At 41.4% G+C, this 26,821-nt stretch overlaps 1 protein-coding gene across 1 annotated transcript; it reads left to right on the top strand.

The window, feature by feature from the left end:
- Positions 1-12,040: 12,040 nt before the first annotated feature.
- egln3 (egl-9 family hypoxia-inducible factor 3) lies at positions 12,041-20,339 on the top strand. The gene is made up of 5 exons (XM_070842969.1): positions 12,041-12,471; positions 17,025-17,144; positions 18,034-18,170; positions 18,607-18,680; positions 19,601-20,339. The coding sequence occupies exons 1-5, from the start codon at positions 12,106-12,108 to the stop codon at positions 19,630-19,632; spliced, it is 729 nt and encodes a 242-aa protein (XP_070699070.1). The 5' UTR covers positions 12,041-12,105; the 3' UTR covers positions 19,633-20,339.
- The last annotated feature ends 6,482 nt before the right edge of the window (positions 20,340-26,821 follow it).

The following is a 26,821-nucleotide window of genomic DNA, read 5'->3' as shown; positions in this document are numbered from 1 at the left end:
GAAATAAACAACAGTGTGTGTGTGTTCATGGTAACATGTCGTCATCATTAATTAGTTTTTGGACAACAGTGGAATTCATTGTTGGGTTTTATTTTTCATGGGACAGTTAAAACGTAAATACCAACGTTTTAAAATCACAAAGAGAATCAAAGTAATTCAACTCTGAAAGTGTGAAAAGTTGTAGTAGAAAGAATATATACATACATATACGTACAAAACTAGCTGTATACAAATAACATCTTTACAAAGTGCTCCTGCTCTCAATTTGCACATTATTCTGTTAAAAAATACTATGATACAATCAATAACAATTCAATTTAAATCGAAATATATGAAAAAATTCATCAAAAAAATAGTACAAATGTTTCTTTTGCTTTTTGAGGGAGTTATTTTCTTAATTTATAGCTCCATTTCTTTCTTAAAACATCAGTGAGATTTCAATTTGGCTAATTTACATTTATGAATACAAATCTTTAAAATTATAAAATAATATATAATGATACAAATCTTTTTTTTAAAAACACATTTTCCAGAGGCCTAAAATCACAGCCATTATTTTGAAATCAGGATGTTGGAACTCCCTGGTTACGTCACAGCCGTGCTCTTGTACGCCGATTTGTGATTGGCTAAAAATAAGCACCTCATGATCATACGTCATACGTTTTCCGGAAATCACCCTACCGCGGATTACGTAGAGAGAAAACAACACAACCAGGAAGTTAAAAAATAAGTTGGCGTTTGTGAAGTTGGAACCATGGCCCTTGGTGACTGTTGGAAACAGTTATCCTGGTTTTACTACCAGTATCTTCTGGTGACGGCGCTGTACATGCTGGAGCCCTGGGAGAGGACGGTGTTCAGTATCCTTTTCTTTGGGAGTTAACTTCAGGCGGCTGAACAGGCGAGCTAATGTGCTAACTTTAGCTAGAACGTTAGCAGAGCTAGCAACTGCCCGCATACATAAGATCAAACTTTTCTCATGGATAACATCAAAAGCATTTCGGTTGTTTTGTTGTGTGTGAAACAGTCAGAAAAGGCTTTGAACAAATTAATAGAGATTTATGGCAAATTCGCCAAACAAACTGTACCTGTGTGAGTTTACAATGAGATTAATGTAAAGCATTTAGTACTGTTTGATGGCAAAATTTGTTTTTAATGCACCCATTTAATATTTTAACCCTTTTTAATGAATGCCGAATTAAGGAGCTGCTACTATTTATTCAGAAAAACTCTATGATGTTGTTTCTTCAAGCTACACGAACTCACCTACAAGCTTTAGATCTTTAAACACTTTGAATTTTAGAACGAGGTTTCGCGATTGACTGAAGTTCTTGCTGCTCGCTGGCGTGTTTGGCGGAAGAGATTATCAAGAAGACATTTACTAAAATCAGTTTTTATATCTGAGCGGAGCTAAAGGGTATCTTAAAAGGTGTTGAAATACTGTCGTGCTCTTGCTTGCAGGTAAAAATGTATTAAATAGGTGGACAGTTCAAGGGAACTTAGCATATGGTTGACTCAGTGTAAGTGGATGGGCGGCGTCGAGGCTAAGCTAACTGGGTTAGCTGACTGTCACATGCTGCTAAAGACTCATTAAATGCCGGTGGTTTTATTCGTATTGTGTAACAGGAGCACAGCTTAAATCCAGCCCCAAACCTTAACCTGGAAAGTCGGGCTCGTGTACGGTGAAGGGTTGGCTGTTAATAATTGAGGAGGATCGTGTTGATGGTGTTATGGCCGCACTTTGATCTGCGGGTCTGGATCAGCTCATGTCCATGAAGGATCGTCTTCCTGCAGCTGGTGTCACCCTCAGCCTGTATCTCGTCTTCCCCGAGGGGAAGGTGTGTGTGTGTGTGTGTGTGTGTGTGTGTGTGTGTTATTGTGCCCCTGCTCGTTATCAGCCTGAGTGCTGCTCCCCATCAAATCTTAATTCCTCCAGCTGATCAGGGATCACGCTGCTAATTTTGCTGATTGCAGCCTCATAAATGCTCAGATGAACCTGATTTCTGTTAAACATGAAGACCAGATTGTTCATCTGATAATCAGGCAACACAAACCTCTCAAAACCATCCTTACTGGTGATGGGAACTTATCAGCTGATTCATTTTGCCTTGTGAAATGTTTTGAGGGATTGACAGCTGGACAACTATCCTGTCAACTACAACTCCCATGGTGCATTTCACTCAGAAACCCCCAATCACAGAGCTGAAGATGAAGCTAAAAGTTGCAGCAAACAGTTATATTTTGTCATTGATCAGTCTGCCTGTTGTTATTCTTCATGACTGATTGAAGATTTAGTCTGTAATGTGCCATCACAGTTTACCTGAGCTCCAGGTGTCTGACCAACACTCCCACAGCCAAAGATATTTAATTTCCTGTCATGTAACTCTAGAAAAACAGTAGTTGTCCTGTCAGCTAATTGTATTAATCATATTGGTATCAGCGGTTTATCTGACAATATGTTGCCCAACCCGAGTTTATAGCAATGAAGAATTAATTTGAGCAGTTTTAACCAGAAACGGGTCTCTCTTCTCAAAGCCACCAGACTCCATTGACAAAAACTGTGATTTAACTTGCAGAACACAGAAGCTGCCGGTCTGCTTTCTTTGTGTGATTGTGTGACTTTCATCTTTTAAGGGGTTAGTTCGGATTGGAAACTATATTTGTGTAACACACATTAACAAGTACAAACTAATCAACTGATGCAGCAGCAGACCAGCAGCTCCTGTGTGCTGTGAGCTAAAATCCCTGTTTTAGTGAATGTAGTCTGGTGTGTGTGCAGAGAGCGATATAACGGCTGTTTGTGGTTAAACCAAAAGGATCTTCCAGGTCTCTCTCTGAACCCAAAGTATGTAAAACATGAGCAGAGCAGGACACCGGGATGAGAAAGTGATCCAGAGCTCAGTCTGTGTGTCTTCAGCCTCCTGCAGGTGTTTAGTGTGTTCGTTTCTCCTCCACTAGTTCCTCCTTAACGCCTCCTCTCCAGACTCCCTGCTGATCTCGGTGGCCGGCATGGCCGTGTACACAGGCTACGTCTTCATGCCGCAGCACATCATGGCCATCCTGCACTACTTCGAGGTCGTCCAGTGACCCCCGATGACCCCCGCCGTCCCGCCTGGCTCGGGCTTCCTGTCCGCGACGTCCTTCATCCTCCGGCCTTTCTGTGTGACGTCTCCCGGGCTCGAGGTGGGGATCGTTTCCAACCATGCTGAGGAGGAACCCCTCTCCTCCTCCTCCTCCTCCTCCTCCTCCTCCTCCTCTTCACCAAAGCTGATTCAATATTTAAGGTCAAAGCTCTGCACGTCGTGCTGGAGGTCACGTTGGACGATGTTCTTCTGGGACTGTTTCTCCCTCAGTGACATATTTGGGATCGGAGGCGAGGCCTTACAAGAGGGTGTGCTTGATTTTAGTTTTGTTCTCATGTTTAAATCAAGCGCACCTTTTACTTTTTTACTGTGTAAATTATATGGATGTGTGGGAGTGATTGGACTGTGTTGTTTTTATTCCATTAAGACGTCAAACCATTGTTGTCTTAGAGTTTTCTTCAGGGCTGCGGCTGATGGGCAGGACACTTTGGCCTTCTACTCTATTTTATGAGCCAAATTAGATCATCAGCATCAGATGTCTGAATGTCGAGCTGCAACTTCAGCCGTTTTCCACCGTCGCCATCATTTTCCAGCACTTTTAAAGCCTCCGTTCCAGCAAACAGACACACGTCAGCAACAACACTCACTCTATTAGTTTGCAGCGTCACACGCTAAAATCTGCCGCATAACAACGTTCACGCTGCGATCGAGGCGCCGCAGGAGCTCACAGCACACTGAGGAAGAGACTTTCTGTTAAACAAACCAGGTTAAAATAGATGAAAAAGTGAGCGCGGAGACTCGTCCTCGCTCTGAGGAGCACACACGTGTTGTGAATACACTGTAAGCACAAAACCCCACGTATTGAGCTGCTACCGGAGCTTTCAGCCACATCCCATGGCCTTCATCAGTGGAGAGAAACTGATGCACAAAGCTCACCCTCCTCTTTTCAAAGCAGTGTTTTTCCTAGTGTCGGAGGAGTGTAAATAACATGCTGCAAGGTGCATGATGGGATATCTGGGGGGCAAAAGACAAAACTCAAATACATTTAAATAACCATCTGAGCCTGTCGGTGATCAGGTGCAGATGGATCCTGGCTGAGGTGATCTACTGGACCGGTTCCAACACTGTTAGCACCCACCAGTCACTCAGGAGGGTTTTAAAAATACTGGGTGTCCGTTAGTGGTGCTTGTTTCCGTCTTGACGACCCTCTGCAGCTCCACAGGAGCAGCGTTTAAACCGTCTTCTCTCCCGTTAACCTGTGAACCTGCCACACTTTGAACGCACACGTGTCCCGACGGCGAAGCGGAGTCTGACTTTGGAAGGACGGAAAATGATGGTAAAGCTCCTTTAAACTCCCTCTTTGATTTCAAGACGACATCAGCGGCTTCCTCTTTGCACAGAAATGATAAATGTTTAAGAGATTCCATTTTTATGTGCTCGTATTTTACTCCCTCAGAAAAGTGATTATTCTTCCAGCTGAACTGTGTTCTTCTCAGTTTTCTGTATATAATCTTGTATACATATTTGTAAAGTTTTGTAGTCGGACATGTTGGCGTTTAGAATAACATATTTGTGGTTTTTTTGTGAGCTACTGATGCAGAATACTGTTCTATAACTGAAATCATTAAAGGGATATTTCACTAAGCTAAAGCCGTTTTGCTCTAGCTGAGTTCACGGTGATTTATTTCGCTTTGCTTAACCTGTTAATGTTTGTCATGTCGGTTTCAGAGCTTCGTGCTGCGTCACACGTCCGTTATCAACTACATTTACCACAAGGAACACATTTAGAATAGAATAGAAAAGCCTTTATTGTCATTGTGGTACAACATTAGTAGTGCTGCTCCAATTTGGTGCAAGAAAATAATTACAGAATAAAAATAAATATAATAATAATAAATCCACCCCAACTATCCAAGATCTGAAATGTTAAATATTTGGCACAGCTTTATTTTTAGATCAGAGCTGTTAAATTGTTAAACTTAGCTTGTTTTTCTTATTAAAAGTTATTTAAAACCACCTAGTTGTGTCTCAGGTGTTCATCAGGCAGACCGCCATGTTGGAAATGGTCACTGGGTCACATGACCGCAGCAGGAAGTTCAGTATCTGTCACTGAGGGACTTCTGGAGGTAAACTCAAGACGATAAAAGCTGTAAAGGGACATTTCCAGATTATTTAAACGGTCTGTGTCCCCCGTGGGTTCTTCTAGCCGACGGGTTTTGCTGTTTTATGGCAACAAAAAGGTCATTTTCCAATATTTTCTGACAAAGTATATATTAACATCCTGACTGGCAGTAAAAACCGATGAAATGAGTCCTCCAGCGTGCAGCGGCAGCCTCAGGTTCCTGTCAGGGCGTCATTACACACTAGATGGGAGCGTTTCCACGTTAGTGCTCCAAACTGCTCAAACAACCAATTAATGTTTTCATTGATTTGGTTTTAGAATTTTACTGAATATAAACATTTTATTTTCAGACATTAATTTAAAAGAAAACAGACACGGTGAATAAGATCATTTTCATTTCATCAACGTTCTTCCACCATGAATTACAACAACTGGCATATAGTTCAGGGCTGGATCAGGCCTTAGATCAGGCCTTAGACCAGGCCTTAGACCAGGCCTTAGATCAGGCCTTAGATCAGGCCTTAGATCAGGCCTTAGATCAGGCCTTAGACCAGGCCTTAGACCAGGCCTTAGATCAGGCCTTAGACCAGCCCCTAGTTATGCTGCTACAGGCTCAGACTGCCGGGGGACTCCCATGGTGCACTGAGCTCCTCTATTCTCTCTCCTCCTCTTCCTCTCCATCGTTATGTCTCATGTCAGCCAAATGTCTGCCTCTAACTGGTTATCTATCTATATATCTATCTTCCCTGGAGCCTTTCTGTGCTTTCTCATCTCTCAGGTTCCTGTGGATCCTGTGGATCCTGGTCCTGCTGATGTGGTTCTCTGGTTCATGAATCACTGCTGCGGATCGTCGGACACTCGTCATGTTTTTCAATAATATCATCCTGCTAATCTGTTAGTCACATTCTGTTAGTGCTGAAGACACTGTTAGTACACTGGTGTTGTCTGTCTGTCTGTCTCTCTCTGTCTGTCTGTCTGTCTCTCTCTCTCCTACAGAAGCCGCCCACACTGATCCTGGGTCTGTTCCAGGTTTCTTCCTGTTAAAGGGGAGTTCTTCCTCCACTGTTGATCAATATAATATCTGATGCTGCTCATGTGGGGATTCTTGAATCCTTCATGTTGAATTCCTGAATCTTTGGTCTCTCTCTAATTAAAGAGTTTGGTCTAGACCTGCTCTTTATGGAAAGAGTCTCGAGATAACACTGTTGTGAATTGGCGCTATATAAATAAAGATTGATTGATTGATTGAACAACTAAAGAAGAACAAAGCTCTGATAAAACAGTATTTTAGGAGTGTCAGTTCTACTCTGCTGGTCTCTGGAGCTCCAGGAGCCTCCAGTCACTCTCTGTCCACTGGTTTCTGTTCATTTCACTGGAAACTTGGCTGATAAACGTGCAGCTCAATATGAGTAGATGTCATACGGTCCTGATTTAACTCAAAGCAATGAAATGTTAAAAATCAATAAATAAGAGTTAATGGAATGAAATAAGATTCACCAAAATTTAAAGAACTCTGTAAAAAGCAGTGACTAGAACTTAAAACTGAGGGCTGAAACATTATTCTGACTGGCCGGTTGAAAAGAAAAAGGTGTTTTGATTTCCTTTTAAAGAATTAGAATAAGATAAAACAGTGCGATAACAGTGCATGTGCAATATGTTGGATATTCTAGTATTAATGTCTTAAATCATCACACAGCCCACCTGGAGCTGTAGGTGTTGGACGACTACAAAGAAAAGAGATTCAAGCTGTTTTATTGTCACTTTGGTTGTACGAAATCCCTCTGCTTGGAGGCTCTGTAACAGAAAACATGTGCATAATATAAAGAATTAAAGATAAACTAGATTAAAACATGTATTAAAAAAACATAAATGCACATAATATATTTCTAAAACCCATGAAAATAGAAACACATGGATATATATAAAGATATATACTGATGCACAGCAGTATAGAAACAGGGTATAACAGTAATAAAAGGAATAAAGTAATAAGGATAAAGGATAAAATAAATGTAAAATAGACATATAAAGATATATCTATAGGAACTATGTGATTTAAAGAATAACTGAGCAGTACTGAGGTGCAGTACCGGGTCGTGACCACCGGCGGCAGCACTGAACGGGGCGCTGCTGAGCACAACAGCAGGCGGGGAGCGACGAAGAAGACGTTTGGCGCCATATTGAATTTTGAAGGGCTTGTTTGGGCTTTCACGCAGTTTCTCTGGATTTTGTAGGAGAAAGTTGATTTTTAGCGCCTTCAAGCACGCCGGATAAGGACGCGGATTGTGCCGAAATGTCTCCGGGAGGTTCGACCTGCCTTCAGATGGGTTCGTAGTTTAATTTTATTCATTTACACTCGGCAGGAGAAAGCCTATTAATAAGTTGATATGATTGTTGAGCCATTACCGAGCAGGAGGCGGTTATCTGACTTCTGTAACGTCCGCTTTGCTTTTAAACCGCCTTCAACCGTAAACACAGGAAACGTTAAACCGTCCTGCTGTTTTATTTTGTCTAATAATCATTAATTATCTTCACCGTGAGTTTAGAGGCTCTTTGGCACCGCCCACCCTCTCGTTAACGAAATCCTATTGGCCAGACAGCTCGGTGCAGCGCTGCTATTGGTCAAACCCCCTCCAGGCCTTCTCCTATTGGCTAAGCCTAGCAGCAGTGTAGGATGACTTCCTTTATACTGTCTGTGGGGATAAACAACATTATTTTCTCCGAAATTTTAATTTAAAGAATGCAGCAGCCATAAAATACAGATAAAAACACAGCAGAGACAATGTAGATAATAAAAAAATTGTTTTGCTGTTGAGTAGAACAAAATTAAGGTTTCACTGATTGAATTAAAGTAGATGTTATGAACAACAAACACATGATTATAATATTAGAAAAAGCTGTAACTACTTGTAGCAGCATCTGATACAGACGCAGTCAGATGATGTGACTGAGGGAAGTAGAAGTACATTTATTCTACTTCAATCTCCAACTTTATTAGCACCAAAGTACCTTCACAGCAGATAAAACTTACACACTTAAGACTCAAGAAATATGAAGAAAATTAAGCTTTTCACGGCGACGTGTCACCAGCTTATGATTATTATTGTTACCGATAAATTTGTTTGTGTGTTTGTTCTCTGAAACATTAGAAAACAGTTAGATTATGAATTAAATAAAAAATCCATCAAGCTCCTGGTCAGGAGGGACACAGATTAAATAATACAAGAGATGTATTTGTACAGTTGTTGTATGTGTGTGTGTGTGTTTTCCTATAGTTTAAACGGGAAGATAAAAATGTCTGACATTTTAAATATTGTATTTTAGCTCTTAAAGTGTTTTGTCACAAATTACATTTTGTTTTTTCTGTCCAGAAAAATACAAATGATTAAATATGTTTTTGGTTTCTAAATATATTTGTTAAAGTGTGTATTTGAAGTCCCGTCCGTCTCAGGGGGCCGTGCCAGGCGTTCGTGTTATTTTGGCCGCACCCTGCTGGCGTGAACCTGAACAAACTGCAGCGAACTAACCCGCCGCGTCCCATGATGCACCGAGAGCTGCTTCAGAGGCGTTTGTTGATTCAGCAGGAAGAGTGAAGCGCTGGTGACTATGAAATTGGTCACAAATTGATATCTGTTGATTATCAAAAACACATCCTGAGTAAATGTCTCAGATTACAGCACGTCTGCAGGCTGCTGAGGAATCGCTCTGCCCCCCCCCACCGTGCTCTCTGGCAGCACATCAGACAGGAAACAGAAGTCTGGTTACTGGTTAACTCGGACGATGAAGCTCCTCTCACGTACGCACAACAAGCTGCTGACGGGAGTCTGAGCCGCCGTCATCTCAGGCACCAGAACACACAAAGCAGAGCGTTGATGCGGCGCAGAGGGACGTCCATCATCGTCCTCCCCTGGTCCCACAGGACGGCAGCTTCAGTTTTAAACCCTAAAATCTGATTTACATGAATGAACAACATATCTGGACACCTGTCAGAACTGTTGTCTTTACTGAAGCAGAGGTTTAGGATTATTGCTGCTAAAAATGATATTTTTTAGAAAGAGATGGCGCTAAGAAGGTTGCAGGAATATGCAGAAGGAGTTTTCAATGCATTTTTATTGAAAACAGTGATTAGTGACTAGTCTCTGATCCAACCGGACAGTGAACGTGTCGTAGAGGCAAAACTAGGAGCTAAAAAGGGCTAAAAGCTGAGGAGAGATGAAGGAAAGGAGCCCTTTCACAATAAAAGTCCACATTTTCTAACCCTAATGTATAAATAAATATATATAAATAAATATATTGATTAGTGGAGGTTTATCCGTGAAGAATCACTAACGATGCTTCAGGTGTCCTGAGTGGAGGCCGTCAGGAAACTACTGAAAGGTTTTTCAGATGCAGATAAAACTTTTTTATGTCGGTCGAACCTTTAATCAGAGCAGCTTTTCTTTCCTGTCCACATTTTGTGGTGCAAATCAGAACTGAACTTACCAAAATAACCACCCTCACCTCCTCCCCCGCGGTGCTCTGACCTCCTGCCCTCTTCTGGGAGAGGTCCCTCTGTTTCCACTGACAGCAGATCCAGCGGCGGGGCGTTGGCAGGTGTCACGGTGCTGATTAATGCCTGGCTCTGTGGCAAAGCTGGCACAGCTTCTCTCACCATCACCGTGTGAAGTGGCGGCAGGAAGCCGGCGGCTGTGTGGAGCCTCACGTATGCAGGCATTCCTAAGAAAGGAAGCTCGGCTCAGACCGAGGGGGGCGGGGGCGGCGGTGACGGTGACGGGGCACCGTGTCACACGTCTGCACTGGCTGTTTGTGGTTAAACCAAAAGGATCTTCCAGGTCTCTCTCTGTAGGGATCCTTTCCATAATGCTGTCACACACTTAGAACAACAATCTGAGCCTCCACCAGACTCCATTGACAAAAACAGTCATTTTACCTCATAGAACACAGGAGTTGCTGGTTGATTGCTGGATTAATTAATTAGTATCGTTGTGATATTGTGTGACTTTGGTGCCTTTTAAAGAGTTAATTCTGATCCAACACACTGTTTGTGTAACACAAGGTGATACAAACTAACCAACCAATAGAGGCAGCAGCAGACCAGCAGCTCCTGTGTGCTGTGAGCTTAAATCACTGTTTTTGTGAATGCAGTCTGGTGTGTGTGCAGAGAGCGATATAACGGACCCAGCTGATCGATCAACTGCAGAAACTGTTGGTTTGATTTACAACATTTTAAAGAAGCTAAAGCTGTCGATCAATGAACTTCTTCTTCTTCTTCTTATTGCTGTTCTCTCTATGCTGCCTCCTCCCATCAGCTGCTCTCTCTCTCTCCCTCCCTCCCTCTCTCTCTGTCTCTCTCTCCCTCCTCCCTCTCTCTCTGTCTCTCTCTCTCTTCCTCTGTCTGTCTCTCCCTCTCTCTCTCTCTCTCCCTCCTTCCCTCCCTCTCTCTCTCTGTCTCTCCCTCTCTGTCTCTCTCTCCCTCCTCCCTCTCTCTCTCTCTCTCTCTCCCTCCTCCCTCTCTCTCTCTCTCTCTCTCTCTTCCTGGCACGTGGTCAGCTTCACGTTTACTGTTTACTTCCTCGCGGACAGGAGGGGGGGAGCGCGTGGCCTACATGCTGCTCCTGGTGTCCTCAATGGCGGCGGGCACGCCCAGTGCGCGTGCACGCCCCTGCCGCTCATTTGACTCCACTGACTCCAGAGTATTGATGAACTTATTGATGATCAATGACTGTGATCAGTTTATTAGAAGCTAGTTTCCCCTGAAATAAAGTTAAATGACATCATAATAAATGTGAAGACATGGGTTATACAGAGGTAGGTCAGTGCCCCCCCCACGGTGAACACCACATCCAGCACGTCGCTCCTCTCCCCCAGCCTGCACGGCCGGAAGTCTGCAAGAGCGCCTTCACAATAAAAGCACGACTATATAGATAGATGGATAGATACTTTATTGATCCCCGTGGAAATTCTGGTGTTACAGCAGCAGCATAGAAAGTTAAAGTGACCACCGAAAATGTTGTATGTACCAGATCAACAATAAGAATTAGTAAGGTAAATAAATAAGGAAAATAAAGGTAAATAAATACAAACTGCAATGTACTCTATAAGAAGTACTAAATGCAACATCGCTGGTAAACTTTGTTCTTATGGCGCCTTTCAGAGTCCTTTATAAGCACAACAACAATAAATAAATGAGTAAATAAATAAATAAATAAATGTACTAATTAATAAAGACGTGAATAGACAAATAAGTAAAACATTAAAAAGCCAACAATAACAGATGGATGGTGAAATGAACAGATAATTAAAATAGAAGACAATAAGACAATAGAAGCTTTGAAAATAATAATAAAAAATTAAATGTATGGATTGATCAACAGTAAAATATAACAAATAACATGTTAAAATAAATGGTAATTATAATAATAATAATAAGATCCTAATAATAAAAAGTCCATCTTTTAATTACTGCTTCATTATTTAGTGAATAAGTTGTTAGATTCTCTAAAGTAAGAAGTTTGATTATGAATTTATTAATTATAAATGAGGAAGTAATTGTTTTGGAAAAGTGAAAGAAAAATATCTGATATAAACAGACATGCCAGCAGAGGATGTCAGTGCTTTTATTTTGTAATAGACGGCCGGAAGCGGTGTGTTTGCGAACCCTGGGACTTGACAGTGTTTCAGCCTTTTTAAGGAGCAGGAGACAACATGAGCTGAGACACGCAGGAGTTACCGGAGGCTCTCAGTGGAGTCACCTGGACTTCATCCTCCTCACCTGGTCTTCCTCACCTGGTCCTTCATCCCCTTCACCTGGTCCTTCATCCTTCTCACTCACCTGGCCCTTCATCCGGGTCCTCTCAAACCCGAACCCCCCCTGACCACCCGGAGTCGGTGACCGCCGGTAAGATGCCTTTCATGGAGCACCTGTCGGACCCGGACCCGGATCTGGAGCGCCTGGCTCTGGACCGGGTCGTCCCGGCGCTGCTGGACCACGGCTTCTGCTACGTGGACGGGCTCCTGGGGGAGCTGGCCGGGGACGCCGTGCTGGAGCAGGTGAAGGAGATGCACCGCTCCGGGGCGCTGCAGGACGGCCGGCTGGCGGGCTCCGTCCCGGGCGTCCACCGGAGGAGCATCCGCGGGGACAAGATCGCCTGGGTGAGCGGGTCGGAGCGCGGCTGCGAGGCCGTGAGCTTCCTGCTCGGCCTGGTGGATAAGATGATCTCCGTGTGCGCCCGCAGGCTGGGGGGCAAGGAGATCCGGGAGAGGTCCAAGGTAAGAGGATGGAAGTCAACAGTACATATGTAGTTATTAATATAGATAATATAATAACAGATGGAACCAAGTACTTGTTTTCTGTTTGTCCACCAAATCTCAGAGAGAAAAGTTGTGCTTTTAGACAACTTCATTCATGTGACAGCTATTTTTACACACACAACATATAAAGAGTTCCTGAAATCTGATTTGTTATAGACGGCACACACTTCTTTTTGATGCTCTTCACTACTTTTTATACTTTACATTTATTTTCCTGATTGTACTCACATACTTTTACTGTGGGAACATTTTCACTTCTACTGTATCTGAGTATTTTTAGAGTGTTTGTACCTTTACTGCAGTATAGAGCCACGGGCAGTACCACACAGTGTTATGATGAAGAAAACAGTTTTTTTTTTTTTTATGGTTGCTGGATGTTTAAGGAGTGAAGAATGACTCTCATACTCTGTGAGCTAAAATCCCTGTTTTTTTTAATGGAGTCTGGTGTATGATCTTCCAGGTCTCTCTCTGTAGGGATCCTTTCCATGATGCTGTCACATACTTAGAATAACACTCTGAGCCTGTCAGTGGATCAAACAAGCTCTTTTAATGGACCTACTGTGTTAAATTGCTCTGTTCAAAACCACCAGACTCCATTAAGAAAAACAGTAATTTTACCTCTCAGAACAGAAGGGTTGCTTGTTTACCGCTGACTTGATCAGTTTGTTTGTTTATGTTATTGTGTGAGTTTTAAAGGCTTAGTTCAGATCCAACACAATATTTGTGTAATAAATAAGACAAACAAATAAACTGATCAAGGCAGCAGCACAGCAGCAAGTCCTGTGTCCTGTTCTCTAAAATCCCTGTTTTAGTGAATGTAGTCTGGTGTGTGTGCTGTTTGTGGTTAAACCAAAAGGATCTTCCAGGTCTCTCTCTGTAGGGATCCTTTCCATGATGCTGTCACACACTTAGAATAACACTCTGAGCCTGTCAGTGGATCAAACAAGCTCTTTTAGTGGACCTACTGTGATCAGGTGCAGTTGTCTTCGGGCCACATGTTTAAAAATGCTCCTTAAAAGTGCAGCTTTTGCTCTGAGTGGCTTCCTCCTGTTTGTCCTCCTCACAGTAACTGTGTTTACACGCTGTCGTGTGCTCTGTGGAAAGGTTCCCCTAGTCTCATGGCCGAACAGCTGACCGCTGACGTGCAGTGTTTACATTCTTTGATTCGCTGTGATGGTGAGCAGACGTCTTTGCTGTTGTCTTCCACCAAACCGCTCCATCAGGCTTTGAACTTGGTGCGAAGGTGGTGCAGTGACACTGAGCTCTAGTTTAACCTTTCAGGACGCTCCATATTTGTCTTCTAACAGCTTATCTCATCTTTAAAGGTTATTTTCCTCCTCAGCACCTTGTCAAATGATCATTTTCACGGGGCGGTGTTGATGAGAGGACTGTGTAACCCTTGTGCAGTGAGCTTGTGCGTCTCACGCTGAAAACATGCCGAAATGACGGCGGCAGCGGCGTTGTTGGGGGAGTCCCTGCCTGTTTTGTCGTTTTCTGATGTGAAGGCCTCCTGGCGGTGGTCCAGCGTCCCGCTCTGGGCCGCGAGCCAAGGCTTCAGACACCCGAACACGCTCCAGGAAGGACGGGAAGTTCGCGTCGCCTTCGTGCCCTCTGCTGCTGTGGCGTTTTGATTAATCACACGGGCAGACGTGTCGGTAGATCTGACTGTTCAGCAGGAATGCTCCTTTAAATCTGCTGTCGTTACCCAGGAACACCTGCAGGCGTGTTGACTGTGAGTGTTTTTAGCTCCTAATACTTCTACTGCAGTACTTTTACTTGTGTCGGGGTGTTTTTGTAGTACCTTTAAGGATCTGAGGACTTCCTCCACCTCTGCAGACGCAGCAGTGGACATTCTCACGTACACACTCAGCCACTTACTCAATTATTCACTCCCTCACTCCGCCTCAGCACACACACACACACACATTATCCTTTCTTCACACACACACTTGTGATAAGGGCTCGCTGTACACTGCTGCACATGAAGACAGGGCTGTGTGTGTATGTGTGTGTGTGTGTGCATGAGTGTGAGTGTGTGTGTTATCAGATGGAATTTCTCTAGAAAACAGGTCAACATAGTTACTATAGAAGTGTGTGTGTGTGTGTGTGTGTGTATAAGTATATATTTATACACACACACGCTGACGGAGAATAAACAGCAACGATCAGATAAGTTTTTGTCTTCTTTGTGTTTGGAGAAAAGTAAAAACTTTGAATAAACATGTAGTTTTAAGTGTGTCTGTGTGAGACAGTGCATCAGAATACACACACACACACACGTTACTTTCACAGCCTTTATGTGCAGAATCTCTCTGCTCATGTAAACAATAAGATTGTGATTAGAGAACTACGTTTAGAGGACGAACCAAGAACGAGACAGACCTGGAAGATCCTTTTGGTTTAACCACAAACAGCCGTTATATCGCTCTCTGCACACACACCAGACTACATTCACTAAAACAGGGATTTTAGCTCACAGAACACAGGAGTTGCTGCTGTGCTGCTGCCTTGATCAGTTAGTTTGTCTTATTTATTGCACAAATATTGTGTTGGATCTGAACTAAGCCTTTAAAACTCACACAATAACACAAACAAACTAACTGATCAAGTCAGCAGTAAACGAGGAACCCCTTTGTTCTGAGAGGTAAAATTACTGTTTTTGTTAATGGAGTCTGGTGTTTTTTGAACAGAGCAATATAACACAGTAGGTCCACTAAAAGAGCTTGTTTGATCCACTGACAGGCTCAGAGTGTTATTCTAAGTGTGTGACAGCATCATGGAAAGGAAAAGAAGCAAAATGCACCAATAAAAACAATGATGTTAAAAAAAAGGTAAGATTATAAAAATAATTCCTGGAGCTGCTTGTTGAAACTAACAATTCAATTTCAATTCAAACAACAATTTTCAATTCCGTTGTGCTTCGTGCATAATGACAATAAAAGGATTCAGATTCAGATTCTTCTGATTGTGAACAATGATAAATACTACAGAATAAAGGAACTATCTTCTCTGGCGTTCATCATCATCATCATCATCGGTGGGAGTTCTTCGTCCTTCAGGCTGAAATCAGAGTGACTGTCGGGGGTGTGGGGGGGGGGTGTGTGGGGGGTGTGTGTGTGGGGGGGGGGGGGTTACTGCAGCCTCACGCTCCACACGTAGCTCTGTCATTAACCCGTCAGCGGGCTGGAAACCTGCCAAGCCACCGCACAGACCCCCCCCCACTGCACCACCTCCCCCCCTGCACTCCCACAATCCCCCTCTCCTCCCTCCACCAGAGAGATAAGATAGAGTTGAATTCAGGACGGCTCTCAGAGGCGTTTTGTTTTGAATCTTTTTTTTTCCCAGTGTTTCATTTCCTCTCTGCCAGACCCCCCCTTCCTCTGTGTGTGTGTGTGTGTGTGTGTGTGTGTGTGTGTGTGTGTGTGTGTGTGTGTGTGTGTGTGTGTTACTGACATTCAGGGGACATAAAATTGTTGCACTCTGTCCCCAAAACAAGAGCGAGTGTTCACAATGTAAATCATTACAGTTCAGATTTGGTTTAAGTTGAGTGCAGTGAGTCTCAAACTGTGGCACGTGGACCAGTGAGGGTACGACAGAGCCACGCCGGAAGGCCTGAAGTTGTTTCCCCCAAACGTGAAGCAAATTTTCCGACAGAAGTGGCAGCGGTGACGGTTAAACGCTGACGTCGGTCAGGTCACTGAAGTTGTGTTGATGTTGTGTTCAGGGACCCGTGTGTTAATGAGGGTTAGTCTACAGCGTGATCTTTGTGTGTGTGTTTATGACACAGTAAAGGAAGCGAACAGCGTGAGACTTCATGGAGTGTGTAAAGGTGCCCGGGTCCTCGCACGTCTTTTTCCTGTGCAGAGAAAGGGGATGTTGCTGACAGCTCGGTTGCTCGGTTACGGATGCTGCTGACATCATCATCACGGCGTCAACATACAACAACACTCTCTCTCTCACACACACAGGAATGCAATCTGTGTACGTGCAGCTGAAGCCGTAGGCACACAGCCACAACCCACACCCCCGATATTCACAAGAAATATTGGCAAATAACCACACACACACACACACACAGGAAGCTCCTGTAATCACGTCTGTCAACATAACTTATCTTCAGCTTTTATTTTGAAGGTTATTTCAGGTTTCAACAGAAACTGTTTCACAGCTCTCTGCTCCTCCTCTTCCTCCTCCTTCTTCTTCTAAGCACCAAATAAGGTGCTGGATCAAGTACAAACTATTTTTGTAGTGTTTATTTTCAGTTTTCCACAGTGTGAAGAAACATTTGGGCTGAAATTCTCTATATAATATATATACACACACACACACCATGTGTTTGTGTCTGAATTAGTGGTAAAAGTACATTTACTGAAGTCTGTAGCTAAGAACAAATTATTTTAGTTATTTCTCACTGAAATACTTTGAAAGTTCTAGTTTTCTGTATGAAAAACTATTATTATTGCACTGAGCTCTAATCAAATCTGTTGTGTGTGTGTGTGTGTGTCTTTCAGGCGATGGTGGCTTGTTACCCAGGAAACGGGGCAGGTTACGTCAAACACGTGGACAACCCAAACTGTGACGGACGCTGCATCACCTGCATCTACTACCTCAACAAGGACTGGAACGCCAAGGTGCGTTCAGGGACCACTGTCTGTTTGACCTCTGACCTTTGAGCCATTTATGATATTTTTGATAGAGATCAGAGTTTCTGGTCGATCACTTCCTGGGTTAGTTTGTTTGTGCTGGATCTGAACTCATCCTTTAAAACACCAAAGTCACACAAAGAAACTGACTGACTGAAGCAGCAGCAGACCAGAAAAATGACTCAATGACTCAGAGTGTTATTCTGAGTGTGTGACAGCATCATGGAAAGGATCCCTACAGAGAGAGACCTGGAAGATCCTTTTGGTTTAACCACAAACAGCACACACACCAGACTACATTCACTAAAACAGGGATTTTAGAGAACAGGACACAGGAGCTGCTGCTCTGCTGCTGCCTCCATCAGTCAGTGTGTCTGTGTTATTGTGTGACTTTGGTGTTTTTAAAGGGTTCATTCAAATTCAACACAATATTTGTGACACACATTAACACCAACAAATCAGCTGATGGAGGCAGCAGCAGCCCAGCAGCTCCTGTGTCCTGTTCTCTAAAATCCCTGTTTTAGTGAATGTAGTCTGGTGTGTGTGCTGTTTGTGGTTAAACCAAAAGGATCTTCCAGGTCTCTCTCTGTAGGGATCCTTTCCATGATGCTGTCACACACTTAGAATAACACTCTGAGCCTGTCAGTTCTAACACTTTTACTACCTACCAGTCATTTAGACACCAGGATATGAACAAGACTTAAGAATAGTGGACTTTTCCTTTAAGTAGTAAAATAGGAGGAAAAAACACAAAACACTGTTCAAATGATTTTAACAGAACAAATCACAGCACTGATCTGGTGTCTTCCTCTTCCTGGTTCGTGTTCGTGACGCTCCGATCAGCTGACCTCTGTGTGGTTGTCGTTTCGTTGTTCAGGAGCACGGCGGCGTCCTACGGATCTTTCCGGAGGGGAAGTCCTACGCGGTCGACATCAAGCCGCTGTTCGACCGGCTGCTCTTCTTCTGGTCCGACCGCAGGAACCCGCACGAGGTGCTGCCCTCCTACGCCACCAGGTAACCAGGCAACCAGCCGACCAATCAGGCATCCTGACAGCAGTAGATAGATTCAGCTCTAAACTCAGTCATCTTATTTTATCGTATATCGAAAGTACTTTTCTTAAACATCTTACATTTCTAAGTAAAAACACAACTTTTCATATTCAAAATACAACATGAGTGAATTAATATCTTTAAAATTCCATAAATCTTGTTTCAGGGTTTCAGGATTGTAAAAATAATGACTTAAAGTAAGTGAGATAAAAAAGTTTTTAAAAAAAAGACATAAAAAAGTACAAAAAAAAATTACTTAAAGTGAGATAAAAAAGTTTTTAAAAAAAGACTAAGTGAGATAAAAAAGTAAAAAAAAAAAAAGACAAAGCAAGTGAGATAAACTTTATTGTATTGATTTCAGGGCAGTAAAGAAGTAAGAGCCGCTCTGTGTGTGTTTCAGGTACGCCATCACAGTTTGGTATTTTGACTCTGAGGAGAGAGCCGAAGCCAAGAGACGCTTCAGAGACCTCACAGGTAAACACTCACTCTGCAGGACACCTTTACAGGAACATAACACAATAAAAACAAGACACAGAAACATTAACATTGCATGTTTAAGACAATAAAAGCATGTGGATAGATAATTATGTAGCTCCATTATTGGAAAGCCACAGTCACAGAACGCTGAGTAGAAATAAACCACAAAACAGTTTGAGAGGAAGAAAAAACATCATCAACATGTAAGATTTTGTACAGACAGTAAAATACACTTAGATACGTCTGAACTGTCAAATCACACCAGACTCCATTGACGAAAACAGTAATTTTACGTCGCAGAGCCTGGAAGTTACTCGTCTGCTGCTGCCTCAGTCAGTTTGTGTTGTTGTGTGACTTTGGTGTTTTAAAGGTCGAGTTCAGGTCCAACACAATATTTCTGTGACACAAACTAAGTGAGTGAGGCAGCAGCAGACCAGTAACTTCCAGGCTTTGTGACGTAAAATCACTGTTTTCGTCAATGGAGTCTGGTTGGAGTACAAACCTCAGAGCACATTGAGAATCTGATATTTTCACATAAACTTGGAAATAATCAGTAACAATGAATAATGATGATAAATACATTTCAGAGTGCCTTTCTTGAAACTCAGACACTTTACAAAAGATTAAAAACACAAATTTGAGACCATAAGACCTCATGACGAGTAAATGAAGAAGAAATCTTACTGATTCTGAACTATTCAGGTGGTCGATGCCACAAATTTGGTTCAGTTTGATCTCTAGAAATGTTTCTGAATCCTCAAACTTTCTGATTATTTCCAGGTTTATGTGAAAATATCAAGAGATCTCCCTGCACATACATACTGACACTCTTTACTAGAAAACACTCAGCATCCATCTTGACATGTTTTGAGGAGAAGGAAGTGAGGCTCTAACGTAGCTCACCTGTGTGTCTGCAGCTGTGCAGCAGGGCAGCAGCAGCTCCAGCTGAGGAAACGTCTCCACCTGGTGTTCGACACCCTGATCAGCAGGAGAGGAGGAGGGTTCCTCCCTAAGCTTCTGGAGAGGCTGAAAGCAAAGGAAACACAGTTCAGTCTGTGCTGGAGGAGCTGGTTTAACTCTTCTTCCTTTGTGACGGCGTCCAGGCTGGAAAGAAAAGGACAACCCCCCCCCCCACACACACACACACACACACACTGCTGCAACCTGGCCGGTGAGGCGTTCATGCTTTTCCATGGCGTTTGTGCAATACTCTGCTGAGACAGAGGAAAAACAGCTGACGGCACCTTTAAAGCTTCGCTGCAAACCAGAGGAGGAGAAGATGGCGGACAGTCTTTGAGGTTTACAGACAGACAGACAGACGTGATGTTAACATGTTCTCCCACATGTTGTGTTTAGTCCTTCAGGAACATTAGAGACACGTCTACTTGTAACTAGATCAAATCTAAATATCCTCCAGCCGCTGTGGGCCGGACCTCAGAGTCCTGCTGAGGATCAATACAGGTGATCACAGTCAAACTGTGTTAAAGCCAAACTTTTCATTAACTAACAACAATACGAGCCTGAAACCTCTGGGAGGTTTTAGAGGAAATGTTTCTGAATGTTCAGTGTTTGCTGATGGAAACTGTACTAATTAAACACTACTGTCTACAGTGTTTTACCTGTTATTAGTACCAATTAAGATCAATAAATATTAATATAAACCACATTTTTGCATCTGAGGACGTCTGTGAGCTTCAACATTTCTAAAAGCTGATACGTCGACTTCAGCTTGTTTTTTCTAAAAATGAGTCAATGAAGACATTTCAGACACATAAAAGCGTAAAATAACAACGACTTGCTGTATTCGTCATGACGTGATTAAGTAAAGCACTGAATTATTGTCCAGATCAACCTGCCGTCTTCTTTTCTGAACATATTTTTTTACAGAGATCAACCTGGAAGATGCTCTTTGCAGAGAGTGTTTGTGGTTAAACACACACACCAGACTCCATTCACAAAAACAGTCATTTTACCTTGCAGAACATGTGAGTTGCTGGTCTGCTGCTGCCTCCATCAGTTGGTTAGTTTTTGTTATTATGTGCTGCACAAACACTGTGTTGGATCTGAAGTTTAACACTTTAAAAACACCCAACTAACCAATCGAAGCAGCGACAGACCAGTAACTCTAATGCTGTGAGCTAAAATCCCTGTTTTTGTCAATGGAGTCTGGTGTGTTCACAGAAAGCGACACGGTTTGTATGTGGTCAAACAAAAAGTTCTCCTTTAAAGAAAAGACCTACAAAAAAAAAACAGACCAAATGTTTTGATTTCCTGATCGGATCATTTAAACACTCTCCTCGCCGGGAGTTTTGTTCCTGAATCTTAAAATGGCCGCCGGCGGAGAAGGACGAAGAGGAGACGGATTCCACTGATGCTGCAGATTTGATGGGCGCCCGTGTGAGTGGATGAATAATTGATGCTCGCTTCAAAGAGACGTTACTGAGCCCTGAAACAGCCTTTAAACTCCTGACTGGGTTTAATACGTGTTGGTGTCTCGTCCAGATTCTCCGACTGTCACCATCAGTTTAGACGTGTTGAATAATGAGCTCTGGGTCACGGGACATGCTGAGGATTTAAAGCCCCCCCCCCACACCACCATCATCACAGGTCACTATGAGCTGCCCCGCAAATAGAGTCATCTAAAAAGGAATAGTTCAACATTTTGGGCAAACGTTTGCTCTCTTTCTGTTTAAAAAGGAAAATCTCCTAAAATTAAAAGTCCTGAAAACTGATTTTCTCCGTCAGCTTCACATGAACAAACATTTATCTGTTTTTTCTTTGGTTATTTCAATATTACAGATATTTATGGAAGCCCGTTTCCACCAGTGAAAAAAAAAAAGATGAGATAAAAAGTCGAAATTACGAGAAAAGGAAATGCTCATGCGCTTCAGTTGTACCGACAGAGAAAGGGGTCCATGAACGCCTCGCTTGTCAATGAGGCTATCCTGTGGTTGAAAGGTTGCTATTACAAGTGACTTCATGACTTCATGATATAGCTTTGAAATATTAAGTTAGTTCATTGTTGCAGGGAGCAAAACAAGTTGCTTGAATTTCTTTAATGTGTCTTTGAAATGATCTTCTGATGTCTAACTCTGTGGTCGTCTTATTCTTTCTACGCCAAAGGTTCTTCTTGCTTAAAATCCTTTCTAGTGTGTGTTTGCTCAGTATAAACCCCTGCAAATCAGAGAGTAAATTAAGTATTTCATCCGTTGTAAAGCCCAGTTTAAAGTAGTCCTCAACGTACTGGCAGTCCATTTCTGAGTCAAACTATACAGGATTCATACAAACAACTGCTGCTCTGTCGGTACAACTGAAGCACATGAGCATTTCCTTTCTCGTAATTTCGACTTTTTATCTCATCTTTTTTTTTTCACTGGCAGAAACGGGCTTCCATAGATGTTTTATTAGAATATGAAGTTATACAGACGTTGACTCAAATCTTAATTAGTCGTGAATGTTTCTATTTAATAGTCATATTGGTGTAGGAGGAGTTTTCAGGGTGCATCTGGTTCTCTAAATGATTAATAATAGGTATGAATTAAACTGCACTTTGTCCAGTAGGACAGAACTTTAAGATCCTTCTGGTTTAACCACAAACAGCCGTCATGTCGCTCTCTGCACACACACCAGACTACATTCACTAAAACAGGGATTTTAATCTGCTGCTTCACTCTCACCTCCGTCACCTTCAGGGAGGGAAGAACAATGGCCGACAGCGAGGTGGATTCAGGAGGTTTTCGTTGGCGGGACAGTCGGCCTGCAGGAGGTCACATGATCAACGCATCATCTTATGACATCACAAAAGGGAGCCAAATCTTAAACTGTGTGTTTACTGAAAGAAAGAGAGAACTCTTCACCCTTCAGCTTCTACGTGGGGATGAGAAAACACATGCTGTGCAGCAAAAAGCACAATATTTACCTGTGAGATGTAAATCAATATAAATGTACTCAGAGCAACAGGCCTGCAGCACATTCAGCAAATAAAATGAAGGTTTTCAAAGGTTTGTTAGGTTTATTTGAGGCGTTATTACTGAAAAGCATCATTTGAAAGTATTTCAGATGTTATAAATGATTAAGATCCAGCGATGAACACACAGAAAAGGTGTGGTGCTAATAAACCTGATAATAACTCATCATGTTGGCTTCATTTTTTATGTTTTTAACTATTTTTGAGCCAAACATTGGTAACACAGAACATTATAAATAACTTTTAATACAAATTAGTTTAGGAAACAAAGCAGAAACAGTAAATCTAAAAGCTGCTGATGTAAAAATAACAAATTGACTCCATGTTTTTAATTTAAGATGCTGTGACAAAAACAGGACGTTAAAAAGCCCTTTAACTTAAATGATTCCTACATTTTTACAAACTGCTGACTGAACATAATGTGCATAACCTGGTAGCCATAGAAACCAGAGGCAGGTAAACATGGACTCACCTGTAGTTCCCCTGTCGACCCTCTAGATGTCTCTGCAGCTCCACCTCCTGCTCTGGGTGATGTTACTGTCGAGTCCTGTCTCACGGATTAATGTCTATTTTTCTTCTTCTTCTTCTTCTTCTTTATCTACACAACCGTTACACCAAACAAATGGATGCAACCTTAACCGGAGCGTTTAGATAAGCAGCACTGTAGACCAGACTTAATGCAAAAAATGCTACATTTATTGACAGAAATGGATCAAACCAAACCTGGGATGTCTGACGAAAAGATAAATGAAAAGGGAACACCTGCAGCCTTTCGTGTTGTCAGCCTCACCTGAGTGGAAGGTACCACCTGCTCCATACAAGACGTGAAGAAGAACAGGCAACAACAGAGCACTCGTTTCTCAGTTACAGCCAGTTTCAGTCTCACACACACACACACACACACACACACACACACACCTATGCCGTGCAGAACATTTTTACCTTTTCTACCAAACCCTGACAGAGTCCAGTCGCTCCCAGCTTAACGTACCTGATGGTGAACACCTGGTGCAGCCACGTGATCTGCAAATCACACAAATTAGACCAGATAAACTTTATCAGAATCCCACTGTCACGTGTTAGGGCAGCTCAAGAGAGATAAATAAGAATAAAATACAGATCAAGATGAAAACTATATACCCTTCACTTAATACCGACACGACCATGATGGATGATTAGCTGCACAGTATAATTATAACACTCACACAGTGTGAAGGGTTGTGCTGAGAATATAAAATAAAATATTGCCCTGGAAAGTCCATAATTGCACAGAGAATTGGATTTCATGGTATACAAGCAGGAATTGGATATTTGCACAGTATGAGAAGAATAAATAGGTTATATGAGCTGAAACAAACAGCGCCAAATTAACCCATTAGAGGGCCCGTGTTTTGCTGTTCAACCAGTTACTGTGAAGAAAACTACAACTACGTAGTTTTCTGTGTGTCAGTTAGTGTGAAATATATTGATTAATCATTGACAAATAATGACCATGGATTCAACCAGCGCTCCTCCTACCCCACCAAACTCCATTCAAAAATCTGGCATTTAAACATTAACGTGCTTGTTGACAATTACATCAGCTCCCAGTCATCAGTGTTATTCTGACAGCACCAAACTCCATTCAAAAATCAGACATTTTAATGCTAATGTGCTTGCTGACAAGAATTTTGGTTGATTTTTGTACATTGTTTGGTTTATAAATGCACCAAAATACATCTGCTATTCTACGTAGACTGAATATCTGAGCTGTGAGTTTTTACTTAAAGTAAACTCAACTCACCTTGGTTTGTTATTCTTGGGTGTAGATAACCGACCTGGACATGATGAGGCGTTCATTAGAAGCCTTCAGATCTTTGAGTCTAATGTCTGACAGGATCAACGTTCGTTAGCGCTGCGATGCTCGATTACTGCTAATGACTTCACAGCCCGATGGTTGAACAACAGTTAAACATGAAGACATTCACACAGTCACAGAACACGACCACATGTTTCTGGATGTGGTGCAAAGGCCAGTTCTCTTTGGCAAAGAACACAAGAACTAAATCACATTGAAAATGTACAATAAAATAGACTATTTTACTGTTTATCCAGTATTTTTACCCAATATTTCACCTGCCTGTCCATTACTTTTAGCTATTTTAACTGGCCATTACTTTTAGCTAACTACTTCACTTGTTTAGACATTTCTTTTAGCTAACTACTTCACTTGTTTAGACATTTCTTTTAGCTAACTACTTCACTTGTTTAGACATTTCTTTAGCTAACTACTTCACTTGTTTGGACATTTCTTTTAGCTAACTACTTCATTTGTTTGGACATTTCTTTTAGCTAACTACTTCAACTGTTTAGACATTTCTTTTAGCTAACTACTTCACTTGTTTAGACATTTCTTTTAGCTAACTACTTCAACTGTTTAGACATTTCTTTTAGCTAACTACTTCACTTGTTTAGACATTTCTTTTAGCTAACTACTTCATTTGTTTAGACATTTCTTTTAGCTAACTACTTCATTTGTTTAGACATTTCTTTTAGCTAACTACTTCAACTGTTTAGACATTTCTTTTAGCTAACTACTTCACTTGTTTAGACATTTCTTTTAGCTAACTACTTCATTTGTTTAGACATTTCTTTTAGCTAACTACTTCAACTGTTTAGACATTTCTTTTAGCTAACTACTTCACTTGTTTAGACATTTCTTTTAGCTAACTACTTCATTTGTTTAGACATTTCTTTTAGCTAACTACTTCACTTGTTTAGACATTTCTTTTAGCTAACTACTTCACTTGTTTAGACATTTCTTTTAGCTAACTACTTCATTTGTTTAGACATTTCTTTTAGCTAACTACTTCAACTGTTTAGACATTTCTTTTAGCTAACTACTTCAACTGTTTAGACATTTCTTTTAGCTAACTACTTCACTTGTTTAGACATTTCTTTTAGCTAACTACTTCACTTGTTTAGACATTTCTTTTAGCTAACTACTTCAACTGTTTAGACATTTCTTTTAGCTAACTACTTCATTTGTTTAGACATTTCTTTTAGCTAACTACTTCACTTGTTTAGACATTTCTTTTAGCTAACTACTTCACTTGTTTAGACATTTCTTTTAGCCAACTACTTCATTTGTTTAGACATTTCTTTTAGCTAACTACTTCACTTGTTTAGACATTTCTTTTAGCTAACTACTTCAACTGTTTAGACATTTCTTTTAGCTAACTACTTCAACTGTTTAGACATTTCTTTTAGCTAACTACTTCATTTGTTTAGACATTTCTTTTAGCTCACTACTTCATTTGTTTAGACATTTCTTTTAGCCAACTACTTCATTTGTTTAGACATTTCTTTTAGCCAACTACTTCAACTGTTTAGACATTTCTTTTAGCTAACTACTTCATTTGTTTAGACATTTCTTTTAGCTAACTACTTCACTTGTTTAGACATTTCTTTTAGCTAACTACTTCAACTGTTTAGACATTTCTTTTAGCCAACTACTTCATTTGTTTAGACATTTCTTTTAGCTAACTACTTCACTTGTTTAGACATTTCTTTTAGCTAACTACTTCAACTGTTTAGACATTTCTTTTAGCTAACTACTTCAACTGTTTAGACATTTCTTTTAGCTAACTACTTCATTTGTTTAGACATTTCTTTTAGCCAACTACTTCATTTGTTTAGACATTTCTTTTAGCCAACTACTTCACTTGTTTAGACATTTCTTTTAGCTAACTACTTCAACTGTTTAGACATTTCTTTTAGCTAACTACTTCACTTGTTTAGACATTTCTTTTAGCTAACTACTTCACTTGTTTAGACATTTCTTTTAGCTAACTACTTCACTTTAGACATTTCTTTTAGCTAACTACTTCAACTGTTTAGACATTTCTTTTAGCCAACTACTTCATTTGTTTAGACATTTCTTTTAGCTAACTACTTCAACTGTTTAGACATTTCTTTTAGCTAACTACTTCATTTGTTTAGACATTTCTTTTAGCCAACTACTTCATTTGTTTAGACATTTCTTTTAGCCAACTACTTCACTTGTTTAGACATTTCTTTTAGCTAACTACTTCAACTGTTTAGACATTTCTTTTAGCTAACTACTTCACTTGTTTAGACATTTCTTTTAGCTAACTACTTCACTTGTTTAGACATTTCTTTTAGCTAACTA

Source organism: Pempheris klunzingeri, chromosome 13, assembly GCF_042242105.1.
Source record: "Pempheris klunzingeri isolate RE-2024b chromosome 13, fPemKlu1.hap1, whole genome shotgun sequence".
Lineage (NCBI taxonomy): Eukaryota > Metazoa > Chordata > Actinopteri > Acropomatiformes > Pempheridae > Pempheris > Pempheris klunzingeri.
This window is presented reverse-complemented; position numbering and strand designations above follow the sequence as displayed.